This window comes from Macrobrachium rosenbergii, chromosome 27 (assembly GCF_040412425.1).
Source record: "Macrobrachium rosenbergii isolate ZJJX-2024 chromosome 27, ASM4041242v1, whole genome shotgun sequence".
In the NCBI taxonomy this organism is placed as follows: domain Eukaryota; kingdom Metazoa; phylum Arthropoda; class Malacostraca; order Decapoda; family Palaemonidae; genus Macrobrachium; species Macrobrachium rosenbergii.
In genome coordinates this window covers 3,394,355-3,414,492 of record NC_089767.1, presented here as the reverse complement: position 1 = coordinate 3,414,492, position 20,138 = coordinate 3,394,355, and the positions used below count along the sequence as shown (strand labels likewise).

The 20,138-nt window shown below is 36.2% G+C and overlaps 1 protein-coding gene across 8 annotated transcripts in view; it reads right to left on the bottom strand.

The window, feature by feature from the left end:
* LOC136853354 (uncharacterized) overlaps positions 1-20,138 on the bottom strand; it is an 832,536-nt gene that overhangs the window by 13,820 nt on the left and 798,578 nt on the right. For 4 of the 8 annotated variants that reach the window (XM_067128722.1, XM_067128721.1, XM_067128719.1 and 1 more), the window contains 12 exons: positions 19,795-19,917; positions 18,672-18,898; positions 17,984-18,185; positions 16,486-16,722; positions 15,891-16,123; positions 15,513-15,681; positions 13,069-13,128; positions 11,999-12,154; positions 6,846-7,013; positions 5,734-5,890; positions 5,377-5,573; positions 198-359 (listed from right to left, as the gene is read on the bottom strand). In XM_067128722.1, the coding sequence (XP_066984823.1) occupies positions 198-359; positions 5,377-5,573; positions 5,734-5,890; positions 6,846-7,013; positions 11,999-12,154; positions 13,069-13,128; positions 15,513-15,681; positions 15,891-16,123; positions 16,486-16,722; positions 17,984-18,185; positions 18,672-18,898; positions 19,795-19,917 (2,091 nt within the window). The remainder of the gene's footprint in view (positions 1-197; positions 360-5,376; positions 5,574-5,733; positions 5,891-6,845; positions 7,014-11,998; positions 12,155-13,068; positions 13,129-15,512; positions 15,682-15,890; positions 16,124-16,485; positions 16,723-17,983; positions 18,186-18,671; positions 18,899-19,794; positions 19,918-20,138) is intronic. The other 4 variants (XM_067128723.1, XM_067128724.1, XM_067128726.1 and 1 more) reach the window with 2 other exon arrangements.

Here is a 20,138-nt window from a genome sequence, read left to right as displayed (position 1 = left end):
AACACAAAGACATGATATCACAGAACAGACAAAAACATTTTGAGTAATCACATTTTTTATTCACTGGAGTAAACCTCTGCATATAAGAGTACTAGAAACATGCAATAGTTTGTATAGCCAAAAATCCAAAAAATATAATGTGTGTTCAGTAGCTTCTGTAATTTGTAAACATTTACAAAATGTACTGTTTTACTCACTAGGACATCTTGCTTCACATTCATTTTTAGTTCTAAAGTTGTTCCCATTTCCTCCACATCCACTATACAAGAAAGGTTCACATTTTCTTGTTTCAGTGTTGTAATACCAACGGGCTTCTCCTCCCGTGCACACTCCAGCCTGTACTGGTTGACTGCATATATCTATGGAACAAAGAATAATTGTTACACCCAAACCTTAACACCAAAGAAATTCTAAAACCTGATTTATTATAATCAGTAGCACTTATACTTACAAAAAGAAATGACTGGAGTTGTACAACACTTTAAAAAATACTAAAGTGTGTATGTTCACTCCTTTCCAATCAACACATTACTACATGACATAAATCACATCCTGCTCAGGTGTTGCAAGCAAACTGCAATGGTGTATACAGACTGTGGTTTTGAATTCATGTTCATAATTAGTAATTAAAAATATAGGTTGAGGGAAGGGCATACACACACCACCCTACTTACAAACTAGTTACGCTCCAGATGGCCGTTTGTATGTTGAATTGTTTGCTAAGTTGGTCATTGTACTCTTCATGCCTATTAGTACACTATTTATACAATCAATACAGTACTGTAAATTTTTTCATCCTAAAACATAATACGCTGTATACTGTATGTACAGAGTAGGCGTGCAAAACAAAATTTGAACATGGGTGGCAAAGGCGAGTACTCTGAGCACAATTTTAATTTGTGGTCCTGTTTGTTTGTATCTCTGAATGCTTGTAAGTTTTATCAAGTATCTAGCAGCACCCATTATCACTTAACATCCCTCATGAATCCCTGAGAAAATCCCTAAATTTAATTATGTACAGTACAGCACTTTGCTCAAAAACTCAATTTCTACCCTCTTATGTTTAATTCTTACCTTTAATAAAACTGTATAGTAACATGCCAACTTTTTTCATAACTTCCCACTAGTCTTAACCCTGCCTCCTCCTAACTGACACCTCTGACTGCATCTACCCCTTCTCTCTTACCATTTCTCAGCAAATGCTCAAATACAAAAGTTTTTATTAGTTTTTTATACAAAAAATTATTGCCCACATTTTTTTCAAAATCCCAAACTCAAACTCCTCCAAAGGATGGAAATTACAGCAACAATTGCATCACCTGGTTTTCAACTGCTCAGCAGCATTTTTCATCCATGAAATTTGGACAAGAGAACCACAACTGAAGGGCAGAAAAGAGGAAGGCCCCTATGCAAGTGGAGGCTTTGTATAAAAATTATTTTGTTAAAAAATTAATTTTTTGCTTCATCCACATCTCACTTTAGGTGAGATCAAGCTGTTGATTGCCCCTGTAGAGATGATAGTGGACTGGAGGATCCAGGAGACCTTTTTGTTGACAGAATATGTCAGTACCAAGACTGACGAAAGAGTGTACATCAACATGAATACTTCCTAGCCTTCCTACAGAGGACTGAATTCCAGGAATTCCTCCTGCAAATCTGCTGTCTTCAGACAGGTTAGGTAAAGAAAGAAGGAGGTGAGGGGAAGGAGGCAGAAGACATCCTTCCAACCTCTCCCAAGTCCACTAAGGATGGAATCAAGAATCAAGACAGGCATCCCCAAAGAGACAGGAGTTGCAAAAGGAGCTGCCAAAGCAGCAACATCTGGTGTAAAGGAGTAAACATTTGGTGTAAAGGAGCAAAAAGGGCATCGACCAGGGTAGTCTCAGGTGGACAACTACAGAAGTAGAAGAGTACACTGAGATCCACTTTGTTGAGCTCCAGACTATGGCCAAATTCTCCAGGAAGGCACATCCATCCACTGTCTAAACATCCCATTCTGGTATCATTCAGGATGGGCTCCATGTACCCTGAGTGCGCTCTCTGTCCAAACCAATGGGAAGGGCCTGAGACAGTACCAGTGGTAATGTACACTGGGGCTCAGTCATGAGCAGGTGCAAACCAATGGCATGGTACTGGGAAGAGTCTGTCACTGGTAAAAAACAAGAATTGTTTATGCAAGGAATTGGTGACATCTGGCATCTGTCATGGAGGTGAGATGGGAAGCGGGCAGCAACCTCATTACCCCGTTACGTCTTAAAGGGATGGCTAGAGGTGGGCAGTAAATGTTACGAATGCAAGTCTGTTAACTATGAAAAATACAAATTAATTTAAATTTGTCATTTGTTGATATGTGGAACAAACCTGGGTCTTAACATTAGGATAGACTCACTTTTGGTGGGGGGTAAGAGAATCCTGAATCAACTGAAGGGTCGGCACACCCAGTCATACTTCCTGAATAAGAGAATTCAAAGGAAGGAGACCTAAGCCTCGATCTGTTAGATACTGTATATGGGTATCCAACAGTCAGACTACTGGGCTAAGTCCAATGCAGAAATTCAGTGCATTAGAGGAAGTTAAAGAGCTATATCTGTTCAGATAACAAACTAGCCACCTATACATGTTTATCATTCCTCTCTCCCTTGCTAGAGAGAGGAAGGGTTTGCTACAGCTAGGTTTATTTGTGTAGAATAAAAACAATCTTAACAGTATGGCTACTTCATTCACCTGTATCTGGCCCATTCCAGCATATGATGGAAAATAAGAAGAAGAAGAAAAAAATATTCTCCTTAAGAAGAAAGAGGAGAAAGACTGTAAACATATGTGAACTCCATAAGAACAGTAAGAAGAATAAGAAGAAAAGAAACCATCTTCTTACCACCTGTAGGTAGAGAAGAAAGGGAAAAAGGGGGAAGGAAAAGAGACCAGTCATCTCAATCAGCCTCACTTTCGTACCATCATCTTATGCAAGATACAAAACTGTCCCACTAGGGGCACTGGATGAGCATACACAACTTATTGAGCAGCCACCACCGGACCCAAGGAAAAAGTGTCCAAGGACCTGTGGGCAATGTCCCTCAGGTAGAAGGAAGCAAACATGGATTGGCGGAGCCAAGAACCAGCATTCAAAATTCTATGAACAGATAAGTTCCTCTTGAATGCCAAGGAAGAGCTTAGTCCTCTAATGTCATGTGTTCTTGTGTACACAGTATTGGCAGTAGAAAATGATGATGTGGATTAGGCATGCCTAATCACTTCACGAAGCCAAAATGAAATAGCATTCTTGGACACTTCTTTCTTGATGTGGCCTGTGCTAATAAAAAGTCTTCGGCACCATGGTATGAGATGTCAAATCCTTTTCAGATAGCAATGCAGTGCTCTGACAGGGCAAAGGTGCAATTCACCTGGATTGTTGTTAACAAAATCCCCAAGGGAAGGGATAGAAAAGGAGGTAAATTTGTCATCATGAACCGAAGGGTTTTGAGTCTTTGCCACGAATTCTGGGACAAATTTAAATGCTACTGACTTCCAACCCCCGGTATGTTTAACATCAAAAGCTAGGCCATGGAGTTCGCCTTCTCTTTGAAGAAGCCAAGGCTAGAAGGAAAACCGTCTTGAGGGTCAAGTCCCTGTCTGATGACTGACGCAGTGGTTTGTATGGGGCTCAAGTGAGACTACTTAGCACCTGAGTCAGATCCCAGGTAGGAGGTTTCAGTTCTCTAGGAGAACAAGACTGTTCAAAACTTTTGAGCAGCATAGAGATTTCCCAAGATGAAGTTGGGTCCACATCCTTCAAACGAAGAACCAATTCCTCCTAAAGGACAACACTCCAAGGAATCCTGGTAGATTCCCAAAAGGAGAGATCTCTGACCCCTCTATGCCTTAATGGCCCAGAGGTCAGGACAGAAGGAAAGAACAGAAAAGAGAGGGGACAGAATCCTCTGCTGCAACTGTGAAGGTGAGGAGGAGGAGGAGGATAGCCAATGCCAGGACTCCCGGAGGAGATCTTGATGGAGGCCAAGATTCTTGGGAGTGAATTCCTGATTCACCTTAAAGCTGACCTTAGAAACTCCAACAAAAACCCAGAAACTCTAGAATAGAACTGCTTGGAGCAGGGATCCAAAAACCAGTAAGCCAGAGCAGAAAGGAGTGCGTATGTGTGCCACAATCACCACCAAGGGAGTCAGATGAGTTGCATAGGAGCTCCTGGCTCTCCAAACACCATGTCAAAACTAGGTAGGGTTAGGAAACATTCCTTTGGAAGACTGAGGGGACAACTGGGTACAAGCTTGTAGCTGTTAAGGAAATGGGCGTGTGTGACGGTCATCACATCACTTCCAAGTCTCTGCCAGCATCCTCTGTCAACATCTTGTCATCTCCAAGGATAAAGGGGAACATTAGCCTGTGATGGGCAGCACCAGACTGTGCCACGAACTCTTTGTGATTAACCTAAACTTTCTCTTACTTCTTGAGTTGCAAATAAGGGGTCAAAATGCAGTCTCTTCTACAGAAACAAATGCTTAAGGGACTTCATGAAGGATAACTGAAAATACTTTAGGTGGCCCCCTTCCTTCTTCAGCAGTCCAAAGGAAGGGAGGAGGGCATAACAAAGCCTAAATACTCTTCTATAATGTAACAAATATCTGCAGAAGACAAAATTACAAGACTCTCATAATTGATAATGCTTGTCAAACATATAAACCAAAGTCTTGCTAAAAATATGAATTATTATGCTTTATGAATTATAATTTAATAGTTATGAAGCCAAAAAGTAGCCATACAACAATTTTGTTAAATGAAAACAGATTACCAAAATAAGAGAAACGCAATTCACTTGTTGTTGAAGTATCTCTGACATATGAACAACCACAACACAAACAAAAGAATACATGTTGTAAATACTCATTGTTCAAGTATTACTGATATAAAGAACAATCACCAATGCATATATATAATATTAAAATAATTAACACAAAGCTTCGAAACCAAGTACTTCTAGCTGACAATGAAAAGGAGGCCTGGAAAGAGAATTCCACTAAAAGAACCTTAAATACTGACCTTATGATCATAAAATCATCAAATGAAAATGAATATGAATTATGAACAGAAATGAACAAATGAGTGAGAGCAATAATCACAAAGTCCAAGTATAGGAAAACTGTGAGCTGGGACAGGGATAAACACAATAAGTGATCCAGCTTCCAGCAGGAAACCTACTGGAGCCAGATATCGTACACTGATGCCATTCAATACTGTAATGGGAGTGGTTCTGTTATTTTTTCTTCTTGTTATAGAATGTCTAGGGTTTGTACAGATGTAAACAGGCTAAGTAAAAGTAGTGGGTCTGTGTGAAAAACTTCTTGGCATGGTAATCCTTACCAGGGTTCTGACAATCTCGTCGACATTCGTCTACATCATCAAAGTTGTTATCATTTCCAAGACAGCCACCAAAGATGAATTCTTGGCATTGGTCAGCTGTAGAATTGTAGAAATACCTTTTGAATGAGGCACGGCACATTCCTTTAGCTAATGGCTGGGAACATCTGCTCTGGCAGTGTACCTTTTCACCTGTGCCACTGTGAAGAATCAAAGGCAATAAAGATATTAAGTTACAGGTATTTGAACTGCTATTAAAATAATGCAAAATAATTAGACATCTGATAACATAACTAAAATTCAGTTATGGAATGCATGACAAACTAATCTTTGCATTCTGTTTCTGGTAATTTCACTCACCTGTAGAAAGTAACCCGGCAGTCATTGCAGGGATCAGCTACACAAACAGCATCTGGATGGGAATGACAAGAAGCTCGTAGGCATTCATCTTTACATACTCTAGGTCTTACACCCTGCTGGCAAACAAATCCAATAGATACTTGCTCAAGAATCTGACCTGCAAGAAAGGTTAGTAGAGTATTAATGGATAAATTCATGATTACTGATAATGTAAAGGTATAATGCAATCATGCTTTACATAGCTTGTTTCCTAATAAGTCATCACCTTTATAATGATCATAGGAATTTTTCTAAAACCCTGTAAAGCAACTTTTGTCTTGAAACTGCATACGAACTTCTGATATATAGTTTGATCATTGTTTCGTGACCAAACTAACCAAAGGATATATTTTTAACAAAAAACTATCAGATGGCATATATGAAAGGCTAAAACCTTGAAACATTCATAAAAAGTAAAACACTCATGGGACACTGTAGGCAACACTAAAGGGTCAATGCAGCATCCCTTTGGCTTCTAGCTGCATTGCCTAACTAATGCTTTTTACTTTTTAAGTGTTACATCTGCTCTCTTTCTATCTAGCTGTCCAACTTTTCATTTTACCATCCTCCAGTTTTCACATCTTATATAAGAACAAGCTTTTTGGACAAGTCCTACTAGTCAAAAAAATGCGAGTCAGGGATTTCATAACCTTAAGAGCTCATGAAAAACCTATCACAATGACAGCTACAGTTAAAAGTGTGGAAGATTCAAACCAGTGGGAGTACCAATCATACCCATCATATTTAGACCCTGCTGCAAGCCTATGTGAAGCAGAAAAATGCATAATTTTCAATGAATAGCATTTTATATGTAATATATTTCTAGCAAAAATATAATTGATCTTATGCAATACAAGTGTTGATATTAACCGAATGTGAGAAATTAGTTCCAGAGTATGTGCATTGCAAATACACATCCCTGCAAAACAGACTGAAGCTCTGATATGTAACCTGCCACTGGATAAAGTACAGTAATCATATTTTTAAAAAGTGAGTAAAACTGTAATCTCAAACTCAAAATCATTAATCAAAATATAATTCTAACGGCTACATTGTCTACTGTAAAACCTTACCATTAGGACCACATTTAACATGTCCTCGGGTCAATGTTTCATGAAGTGGACGACCCTTTGCATCTACGCACCAAGTCAGACCACCAGAACGCTGCTCACGTGCAAAGGAGCCATCAGCTTCACAAAGAGGTGCTTGAATAGTCATCCCTTGTGCTGAAGATGGTGTCTCTGATGAAAAGGAAAAGAAAAAAATTACGAATTGCAATTTCCCTTCTGTTTCAACAATTACATCCATTGAATGCTGTATGTAGTAAGTTTAGTCATTTTTTGTTCCAAAAATTATATCATATAGCAATCATCTAAATATACTGGTATGACCTTTTACTTGCAGCTTTTCACAAAAGCAATGACAGAAGACATTTTGAAACAAAAGACTGACAATTGTGAACTTCCAAGAGTGACGGTATTGTTTGTGTGGTGTAAATCGTATAGACTCAAAATACATTACATTGCATAACTGCTAGAAAGTTAAAACTGAAGTTAAGACTGCCTGAGTTGATCAGAAGTACTCTTGACATTCCTGTATATTAAAATAATTCCCTTAAATTTTTTTCTTTGTACAGTACTTACAATTAAAACAGAATATCTAACATTACAGTAAGTCAAAATTATATTTTCCATGATACAGTACTAGTAAATATTTCCACAGCTGATAAAGCATGAATCTTGAATTAATTAATTTAAGTGTATTGGTAGAGGACTTCTTCACAAAATGGGAGTAATATCACACTTCAGAAGTATATGGACCTAACTTCTTCATTCCAATAAATAAGCAGCAAATAACAAATAAAATGGTTTCCACTGTACTGTAAGACTAACAAAAAAAAATATAATTTTTTGACAGGATTATAATTTTCTTGTACAAACTCATTACTGTACAGTCAGTGGCGTTGCTATGGGGGGGTGGCCCCAGAGCACCCCAGTCAGACGCTTGGCGCCCCCACTGACCCACCCAATTGAAATTCCCTCTTTTTGTAGCTAAACTTTAACCCTTTGGTGGTCAAAAGCAGAATTATAATTATACTATTATTTTCCTTCATTCACATGGATATATACATTCGAAAATAGTATATTCTACTAATTACAGAACTGGTACATTAGTTTTGTGTAATTTTCTTTGGTCCCCCCAAAAAATATCTTGGCCCAACTAGGTCCCCCAACTAATAGAATGCCAGCTACGCCACTGATTACAGTACAGTATTTATAATTGGACCTCTTGAGGCATCAAAACTGTCCTAAGTACTTCAGTCCCTCTTGAAAGAAATAAAGAAAACAGCAGTCAGCCACTAGTAGTGCGTATGGCAGAGAAAATGAGCAGGTCTAGGAGGCAGGAACTCACATCATAAATAATGGGTTTGAATGTAACGTGTACTTTGTTTGCAGATAATTATACTTATTTTATTCTACCCATTACTTATAATTACCCCAAGTCTTTGGTTAAGTGGACTGAACTGCTTACACCTTCAGATCTGATTAAACAAGAGCTCTAAAGAGTTTCCATTCCATCTTTCCCTTCAAGTGGATGGGACTCTGCTAAATGAGTCTGAAGCTTTAACTATACTTTGTGTAACTTTTGACTCACATCTAACTTTTGAGAAACATCTAATGAAAGTGTCAGCAAATGCTGCACGGAAGTCGGGTATTGTACATAAGGCCTCATATATTTATAATAGTGATAAAATCAATGCAACCAGCTTTAGGTCATTTATCCTTCCTTTACTAGAATACTGTTCTCAGGTGTGGATGTCTTCCTTTGCCAGGGATTTATCTCTTTCAGAGTGGTTCATTTTGGTAAGTTTCTGTTTCCTGACATCAGCAGTTATGATTTGGATGACCTCTTGTTTGTCAATTTTTCATAAGCTGTATTTTAACAGAGATCTTTCACAATCAATTTGATCCCTTATCCTCTTTTCATGCCGAGAGTTACCAAATTTGCAGTAAATGTAACTTGCTGTTGAACTTCTCAGTTCCAAAGGTCCTTTATTTCTCACACTTGGATTGTGGAACAGTCTCCCTGAGGATGTTGTGTAGTCGGAATCTCAAAAGTTCAAGTGAAGATGAAATGCATTACTGCCCTAAAGCAATTCTTCTTGTATTTTAATAATTTACAGGCAGTCCCCGGTTAACGGCGGGGTTCCGTTCCCGGCCGAGCGGTGATAACCAAAAATCATCGATAACAGGAACATCACAGTAATTATGGTAATAAATAGCGTTTACAACACTGTAAGTGCTGATCGGCGCCAATAAATTGCTTACTGGCACCGAAAATCACTTACTGATGCCGATAAACCACCTACCAACACTGATAAACCACCTGCTGACACCAATGAACCGCTTACCAGTCCTGAAAATTGCTTACCAGCACTGAAAATTTGGTCAACGACATTGTTAGCCAAGCACCATAAAACCGCAATGCCATTAACTGATGCCGCCGATAAGTGGGGACTGCTTACTTACATTTTTAACTGTTGATTACTTTATTTATTTTTCTTGTCTAATAACTGATCTCTTCTTTCTGTATTTCCTATTACCTTCTGTTACTTCTTTCAAATGAACACCATATTCTTTGGAAGCTTGAACTTCAAGTCAATCATCCTGGTGGGCTTGTTCCATATGAATAGGGTTCATCTTCTGAATAATAACAAGTGGGAGTACCTTAAGCACCTAAAACAAACTCTGATATGTAACTTCAAGAAGTTTGTATCCCAACTACTCTGACTCTGAGCTACAACATATCTCCCAGGAAATGAGAAGTAGAGGCAATTAATCCCAGTGTCTCCAAGTAGTAGAGATGCAATAATGGATAAAAGAAAGGATGGTTACAGTGATGATGAATCTCTGAAATGGATCACCTGTCTTGCTGCTACCATAGGACCCAACAAGTACCAGTCATTTTGTTTTTCAATCCCAATACCATGATTAGGTGGCACTTAATATTAAATAAATATCAATTCCTCAAAGATATTGGTGAATAGAAAATCCTGTCCAGAAAGTTCATAGGTAAATATTTTTCTCAGAGAAACATTAAGTCAGATACTGACACCAAAATTCTATGTCAAGTGAAACCTGGCACTCAATGTTTTTAGGAGCAAGCATCATTTCAAAGGCCAAATGACAGAATCTACCTAAATCCATAAGGAAACACAAAAATATCTTTGAAGAGTCTTCAATCTATGTCCCGTCTGTTGAGGAAGGCAGCTGCCTCCAAAATGTAACGCCATTCTTTACCTCATTTGTATATTTTTATGGACAACCTTGACTGATATCTATCTATTTATCTATCTATCTAATCTATCTATCTATATTATTCAATGTAGAACATTAATATCCAATAGTGCGTGTTCTCTTCAGTTGGATTAAGTGAGACTAAAGAAGGCAAATTTGACAAAGGGGAGGCTGAAAAAGGTTCGGAAATCAAATAGACAAACTGCATATGAAGGAAAGATTATACATTACTATCCATTTCAGGGACAGCATCACTGTTTTTCTCGAATATCTTTCAAACTAATTATGCAATCAAAATGGTACTCTGACACAGTGTACAAGGCACCTCCGCTAATTTTTTGTAATATGGTGCATTGTCAAATGGTGTTACTCATGAAAACTATAAATTAAATTACTATATTTCTTTAATTACATGCAACTTATTTAAAATATTAGATGTCATTCTTCACTGTAGTATATTTTCCTTTCAAATTTTCTTTTTGGAAAATGCAATGCTGCTTTGTAAAATTTTGATACATAACTTGTATGGTAAATAAAAAAATGTTGATTGTTAACATAATAAAGAAAATTAAACCATAGGTGATGTATTGTACAGTACTTCATTAATAATGAAGAGTAGATATACATAGTCTTGCAAGTGGTACCAATTTTTCAGTAAGTATTAGATGGTATATTTTACAGTGCAGTGAAAAAGGATTAAGGTTAAAGGGGATAATGAATACTGTATAATCAAATACTAACCAGAATCATTATGTACAGTGTTACAGTATTATGTAAAATGAATCACGGAATGGCAACATAGCACTTCGATAAGTTAATCAATGTTGTCTTAGTTTTCTTGAAGTTGAATCTGCTACTCTACTGATTTACACACTTACTGATTCATTTCAGATCTCTGTTAAGGGTAGCAGGAACTTGATTTCATATTTTGGGAGTAAATAACTTCAACAAGTTTCATTCTCTGCATACTGTTCTATCTTATTTTCTAGAACGACCATATGTCTGGTATTAAAAAAAAAATACCCATTCCATATCCATACCCATTCACAGGGTTTGTTTTGTGCTAGGACTCCCATCAAGCTGGACAAGACTGGAAGGTGATGCTTCCACCCTCCTCTGCTCAGTCTTGTGAACTATATTTCAAACTAGGATCACAACCCAGTTATGGTGTTTCAGATGGCACAAATGGAGTGGTTGACAGATCTTCCACTTCTACTCATACAATAATAAAAAAAATACTCCTGGTGAGTCTCCTTAACCAGTTACTTGTCAGCCTATTAGTTGACACCTAAAATTTGTCAATCAATTCATGGAGACCTAAGAACAACCAGCTTCATGGGTGGAACTTCTTTCAAATCCCTTTGCAGGCAAACAAAGCAGGGTCTTGAAATACTCTATAGCACATTTGTTTGTCATTCCTACATCCTTGTTACCTAGAACACCTTAAACATTTGTAAGAGTTAACTTCATTAAAACTCAAGTGCAAGAGCTTCGAGCCTGTGTTACTTGATCCACTTGGGAGCAGGTTTGAGACACAAGGTGATTAACCTTCTGAGAAGAGTTTCTCTTGCCATTTAGAAGATCAGAATCTTCTTCCATCAGGAATTCAAGATATCTAGCCAACACTTCTAACTAAAGTGTAAGCTACCTATGCCCATTCTCTGATGTAAAAACCACAGAATTTATACAGATTCTTATTCCTAAATACAAATCTTTGCCTTGCATCAAAATTATAAACTTTGAGGCACCTGTTTAAAATTTGTACAATAATTCTTAATATCTGCAGTCCTCCATTACAATGATTTTAAGTGGAAAACAGTCCACTAGTGTATAACAGCCTCAGCCTCAATGTTCAATATAGTAATAGTACACCTCTGATGTGTTACATTCAAGTTTCTGTTTTAGTCCTTATACTACAGAAGCCTCACCTTGGGGTTGGACACAATACGATCCACAACCATTGTAGCAACACTTCTTAGAACCTTCACAGTGAGAATCATACATGCAGTCTCGACTTGGTATACAGGTTAACAGCGACACGTCTGATGGCGGGCTTGGGCATGTACCAGGCTTGGGCAGCAAATCTACATAACAAATCATGCATGTGGACATTACTTTGTGATTGAACAAGACTGTGATAACGTATGCTTTTACCAGCATACAGTACTGCAAAGTGAATAAAAGAACACATTTCCTGGTAATTCCATATCTTTTGGAGACTCCTTAAATGCAACCCATCCAACAAAGTAGGGGATTCCAACAACATTGTGTCTTGTGTGGCATACTATGTGGTTTGAAGGAATACTTCTCTTCTGTGCCCTTTAATCTCTTTATTTGGCTAATTTTTAAACTTGAGTCTTGCTCTAATTTTCACCTCTTATTTAAAAACATATTTTAGGCAAGGTAAGTGAGGGTCTGAAAATATGACTCAGTGGTCTCATTACTCTATAATTTACAATTGTAATTATAGTACATAAATTTTGAAAAGAATAATAAAAGTGTATGTTATCCAAGAAAACACACGAGTTATAGCAATCACCAACTGAAATATGTTCTTTTTTCACATGAGCAGTAAGCGGTAATAATGGTATCATGCACATCAAGGTAAGAGTGCAGTTCTTGGGGGACACTTTACAAAATGCTAACATATTAAAGTCAAATAACTGTTCATACTTCATGTTCAGTTTGTGGTCTGTAAAATGTCTGTTTATAAAATTCAATAGTCAATGACTTTAGAAAAATTAATTAATCAGTCTTCACAACTACGAGACCTACATGCAACATTTTACATTAATAAGACAAGATTATCAGACTTACTGTATTAAGAAAAGCAATTCCATACAATCACAGAGACTATCAAATGCAATGTACTGTATCTGATGTTCTAATAATATAAATAAATAAAAGACTGTCAGTCAGTTAACAATACTTTCCACTTTGTTACTTTATTACTCCCATGGCAAAGCAACAGAAGGTTTAAAGGTTTGGTTCTATTTACCTATTTTTTTCACTGTCTTTGAGTCACTTTGTTGAATAGGAATTGTCTCAAGTGAGAAATCTGAAAAAAATAACTGAAGTTACTTGGCGATACTGAAGGCATGCAATTCCAGGCTCAGTAACATGGAAAGATATGGATAAAATAAATATTTCAGTGCATTTGCTGTGACTTGCTTACCATTAAGGTGATGGAAGGTGTTAAGCTTTTCTAGAGATGCCAAAATGCAAGGCCTATCACTGAAACATACTACATACGACAGGAAAAAATGATACCAGTCCCCTTCCAAAATACATCACTGAAAACAGTTACCTGCATCTCTTTATGATTGGTCGTCCAGCAATATTATGAAAAAGTTTAGTGAAATTTGTGCAGTTATACAAAATGGTTGCGTGTGATACACCGAGTTAAAATTCTAAATTATCATATGGCAGGCCTGTAACAAATAATTCTTGTCTGATAAATTCTAGCTTTTTTCTTACTTATAAAACAACTTATTCACACCACTTAGTTAAAATTTATGCTCACAAGGATAGCCTCAAGTGAATTGAAAATACTGAAGTTCCAAGGAAAATTTCCCACAAGGAATCTTTATACATAGACTTGCCATTCACAGCTAATTACAAGTAAGGCATTCACACAAAATATGGTGCAACTGTACTGTATTTGCTATTAATGGGGATGGTATCATGTATCACTGCCCAATTCTCAGAAAGGATAATACTTTTAAATGCTGTTTTTCTTACATTTCTAACTGCCACAACCATAGTGAAGGCTTAATTTGTGACTGTCATATTCATGCAAAATATGTGCAACATTCGAGCTACCAACAATGGCATTTAGGTGACATTAGTGTTTATGTCAATGGATTTTTTTGTTTTCTTAAATTTTACCTTAACTGGAAAAAATTAAATACATATCCAAATGCACTAGACAAAATAAACAAACACATGAGAATATTTAAGGAACAAAAACTTGAATACTACTCAAAGTATTCTCAGAGATACTGATAAATGAAAGGACAAACTCATAACACCTATAATGGGAACTTGTGCAAAAGTAAAGAAGAAATCAAGGAAAATCCAAGAAAATAGCATACAATACAAATTGTGTTTTTTTCAGTGTTATGAATAGCCATGTGGCATTTAAATACCAGAAAATTACCCCTGCTATGCTATGGGATCAGTTCCTGTTTCAAATCTTGGATGTCATATATATATTTATAGTATGCCTAAAATTATATGGTTCAGCTTCCCTTAATGAGCCACAGGGAAGAGAGAAGAAAGAACTTGATATATGGGTTAAAAACATTATTAGCCCAACTGCTAAATCTGGGATAGCAATCTTCAAGGACAATCATGTGTGTCTGTCATGCTTATTGAAGACAAAAGGTTCTCACACTGATTATTACACCACAAACATCACTTAATGCTGAAATGACTATACCTTAGGAATAACTTATACCAGGGAGACATAACACCCCCTTGTAGGCTCATTTTTATACCAATCCAGTCACTCTCCTGCTTACCTACTTACCTGTTCTAACAAACACTTTAATTCCATCATACAAATTGTTTTAAAGAATTTTTATAATAACACATGGCACCCACAGGAAGGGTTAAAATAGGCATATGCTCATTCCCTTGGATCACAGCCTCTAAGGAGGGATTCCCTTCTAACGTTTTCATTTAAAAAGACTATCAAGTTAATTATTAAATTATGCAAGAAGCCTGCAGTAAGCTTCAACTTTTGACCACGATTTTATAGTTAGTGACAATTGATTGGTTAATGACCTTATCATATTATTAATCATCATTATTATTAGAAGTAGTATCATCATCCCTTTGAAGTTTGTCCCACCCCAATATAAAAATTGGCAGAGACATCCACGGGGTGCAAAATATGTCGCAAATATGACAAAACCGATGCTGTACACATTTCCTGCCTTGCAACATGCCAACAAAAATTAGTGTACTTACATGACATAAGATGAAAACACTGTGGCAATGACTAAAGTGTATCAAGATGCAATATATACCTGTGTGTTATGTATTCCATGTCAGAAGAATGAAACCTACCATGACAAGTCCTTAACATAACACATCTGCCCTAAAAATTTTCTGAGGATCTGTTTGTGTGTGAAAAGAAATTATGAAAATAGGGTACTTAAGGATTATTTGACCAATTAACTCCATAATTTCCCTAATTTCTTGTGCAAACTATAATAATACTTATAATTAATATCCTTGCAATGCAGATATTCAAACACAGTGTGAGCAATATACAGATCCTGGATGCATAGTACTGCAATATATCAGCAACTTGGTAAATGAAGACTCGTACCTTATTACATTTGCAGTGCTTATTGTATAGATACCATAAATGTACATTAAACAAGAGACTAATCTACTCAGTATAAATAAAACGTCCTTCAATATGAACAATACCTTCAGTAGGGATTGGTTCAAAAGAATCTTCAAGGATAAGTCTGGAAGAAAATTTATCCAAGCTGGGATACACTTCAGAAGATGCATCAACCGAACTTTTTAGTCTTCGCGCAAGGTCCTCAGGATCTACCAGGGTTGATTCAGCTAAAGGAGACTCTGGTGCACTTTCCTGTGATTCAAAACACACAATTCTCATATTAAAATATTTTTGTAATCTCTTATAGCTTATGAAATGTACATCTGTTTAATTAGGTAAAATCATGAATATGTCAGGAAACATTATATACTACAGCTGATGTATAAAAACGATGGAATGTGAAGTCTGAATTTTTAAATTCTAAAATACATGACAAGCAGGTCTGCAATGGCTTAACTTACCTGTGGTAATGCACGTGCAGATCTGGCATGTATTTGAGCCTCCTCTACAACATCACCAGAGACAGTAAGATCCCCATTTTTGTCAATGTTAAACTGACGGCTCTTTCGCATGCCCTGAGATTCCACAGCTTCTTGATCTAAGGGCACAGCATGATATACATCAACATTTCGGAAAAGATCTACGTCATGGTGAACTTGACTGTCAGCATGTGCCACTGGGAAGGGTCGACCACCTGAAAACCATTTTAGAATGAGATGACCGTACACCAAACCTTCTTTCATAAATTCAACAAAAATTTTGTCTGCTCATACCATTTTTACTGCAGCTTTCTCAACGTAAGGTAATAACAGAGGAAAACATAAGTAATTACTAATCACTCATATACAAATACTGCACAGTTTATAGCTATCTTTTATTCTGGAGATACCTAGGGCACTTTACCAAATAATATCTTAACTATAGCTGTTAATCACTAGTCTTTTTCATGTTTTATAATTAACCAATCTTCTAAGGCACATTCATCATGCGCAAAAAAAAAAAGTAAAAATTATTACTTCAATTACATCAGAACTAATACCAATTACTATACTTTACCACTGAAAGTCACAGGGGGCCTAGTGAACAATGGTGAATTAAGGACACGCTGGAGTTCTCTCTGGCACTCAGTCAGTCCTACTTCACAATTCACTGGAGAATTAAATTCATCTACAAACTGCACGGCACACCCTCCACAAGGATTAACCCGGCACACAGCATGGGGGTGTGAGAAACAGACCTGGTTCTCACACAAGTTCTTGTCACACATATGTACAGTTTGGCCAGGTTCACAAACTGAAAATAGTAGGCAAAATCTGAGCAATGGTTTAAAGCTTTTTTTTTTTTTTTAATTTACCAACTTAAAATCATTGACAACAGATGAGCACCTGTCAAGATGTGTGCAAATTGATGTTAGTATGGTTAACTTTAAAGGATTTCAAACTATGGTACATGTTTGGCAACTTAGATGTCAAAACCTACATGGACATAGTTCGTGGATTTTGAACCATTTGGGTCCCTTTTAATGCACTGTACAAAATCTAACCTCAGATATACTTACAGCACTTTGACAAACCACTTGGGTAATTCTAAACTTATCATTTTGAGCTCTTCTTTTTGATTTTTGAACATGTAACAGTAAAGTATAAGTAATCTGCTTTAAAATGACACTAGACTGAGTATTAAAACAAGGATAATTACTTCACAGGTTGATTTACCACAGGTCTGACTCTGGGATAGAAAGGACTTGCAAAGGCCTAAACATATTATATTGACAAAAACAATTAAGTGATCAGCAATAGAAGGGCACTGTTAATGTTGTTCTTATCAAGCCTAGACTAACCTCGTCTCCCATAGCTTTTATTACTGAACTGTAGAACAGTCTTCTGCGTAGTATTAGCAGTTCCAATGCTGTTAAGTTTAAAATACCCTGTATGACTTCAACAATTATGTGTATGGAAAAATGTGTGTGTTAGTTTGCCTATATTGTTATTCATTTGTTATTTCCTACTATATTTTATTTTTTTCTTTTACATTCAACATTCTGTTCCAAGGAAGTTCGCATTGAATGTTGATTCCCTTTGAGGCTTGTTTCATAAGAATGTTCACTCATTTTGAAAAATAATAATAATGTCTTCCCTCAAAATTTTAATTGCAATCAGAGCTGTCTACTTTACAGTCTTTACAATTATGTAATCCTCACACAAGAGTACAGAAAAAAATTAATCTAATATTCTGAAACAGTTTAAGCAAAGGATAGGCCAACGTGACTTGCAATCATAACCATAAGCTTTACAGACTACATTTTAAAAAAGTAGATACTGATGCAACATACACACTGCGTTTTGCTTTTTGTAATCAGTACTGTAAATACAAATGTTTGACCCTTCATTTAATAATTAGAAAATAAGTTGAAAAATTTGTTTAGGAGAATCTATGTCAAACATAATTATAAATAAAAAAAATATAAAATGACACTGCAACAAGTGAAGACCCAGTATAAATTTCCACATAAATGGACACAGAAGGAATGACACTACCCTAGAATCATACTTACTCATATTAGTGGGTGTGCTCGGATCAAAAGTCATCTTTCTTGCAGACCTGGAGGTGCCCTGACACTGAGGAGCTCCCCGAGTTAGAGACCCAGGAACTTGGTCGCCCTGAGGTGTAACACACCAACAGACACCAAGTTCTTCAAGGCACTGTTCAGGAAGCCATGCTCCAGATGTTTTCTCACATTTGGGAATGAAGGTAATCTGAAAAAGGATCATTTCATGCACGAATCTCTCCAATATCTTTTACCATCACTAGTTATAATAAATTCAACTTCTGTCTATATGCACTTCATTTCTATACTAAGACCCCCTTGCCCTATTAATATTATTAGGTGGTCCTCTACATACAAACTTTCAACTTAAAGTCTTTTATGCCTGCACAATATGAGGGATTTAATTTAATTTCATGTATTTCACTGCCCCTTTTTCATGGAAAGATTAAAGATTTTTGTTGATCAGAACTTTATTTTATGTACAAAGACCAAATTGTCTTGACAGACAGCTTTATTACTGCACAGTGCATATACTATATGATAAAAATTCTAGATGCCTAGAATACCTTTGTTAAGACTTACAAACAAACTTACGGTAACTAATAAATGAGCTCTCAGAATGGAACTCATTTGTATGAAGAGGACTACCTATACATACTCATCAATCTTACTTTTTAAAGAAATGACAGCTCACCTTTTTAACTTTTTCAACATTTCGTAAATTAACTTCTCTCATTTTTTCACAAGTTGTGAGCAAAGGGCATGTGGCAAGACACTCCTCTTCTGTCTCAAAGTTGTTAAGATTTCCACCACAGCCTCCAAAACGGAAAGTTTCACATCGATTGGATTCCCTGTTGAAGTACCAGCGTTTGATGGCCCCTTCACAATATCCTGAGTCCTTTGGTTCATAACATACTTCACCTGGAAGATCAAGTGTATTGTATCAGTTTAGTGTAATTTTCAAGATAAAGAGGTGAAGGACTACTTTCAAGGTAACAATAAAATATGTCTAATTGAAAAATGTTAGGAGGGCAAGTGACTTAGTTCACAACAAAAGTTACTTTTGATAATGCCAGCCACGTGTTGGAAATAGGCAGAAAGAGAGGAGAAGGTGAAAGAAAGAATAGCCTACATTTTGCACTTCTATTTCTTTTCCATTAGTTATGCTTCCTATTAGGAGGATAAAACCTTATTTAACTAGTTTGTATGGTTAAAAATATTACTTTACTAGTTAAAATATCATCACCAGGATGGTAAAACACAGAAAAGATGAAAATAATCATTAAGCATATGATACAGTGGAAAAAAGCTGCTTGCCACAACATCCTGAATCATGAGACCAAACCCAACATTCACTGACCTTAATTTGTAATGACCAACGTTTTAATGTGCATAACTTTATTACTAGATCTAGTTCATATTCTTTATTACCCTGTCTCATGTATCCTTAACTGTAACATCCCACCAAGTTGTTTTATTATTATTATTATTATTATTATTATTATTATTATTATTATTATTATTATTATTATTATTATTATTATTATTATTATTATTATTATTATTATTATTATTATTATTATTATTATTATTACTATTACCCACTGCACAATGCCTTGACTTTATTTAAACCAGTAACTACTGTACTTACATACTTTAAATATACTGTAACAGTTTACTGCACAATATATAAAGAACATATAATATTTCAAATCCTTACAACAGTTGTTTATTATTATGCACAAATGATTCTAACAACAGTTCTTTGAATATGTAAGCAACTAAAACAAGTATGTTTAGAAGCAAGGGACACTTACGAGCTTTGGGGCAACACAAGGCATATTCTCCAAGTGGAGAGAGGTGACATTTGTGGCTAGAGGGGCAAGTGTTTCCTTCAGGTCCACACTCTACAACACTCTCATTTGTCCTCAAGGGTGAGCCTAGGGGTTAAACAAAACTGGATTATTCAGTACAAGAAAAATGTTTAGGCTCCATGAAAAATGGCAAATGTGAAAAACACAGGTAAATTTTATGCATAAACTAATCACTAGAGATTTTGAGACTAAATGGACAAAGTATAGTACTGTACAAAAAACAGGGAAGAATAATGAGATCTCAAAGCTTTTCTTTACATACATACACCAAGCAAATGAAAATTATG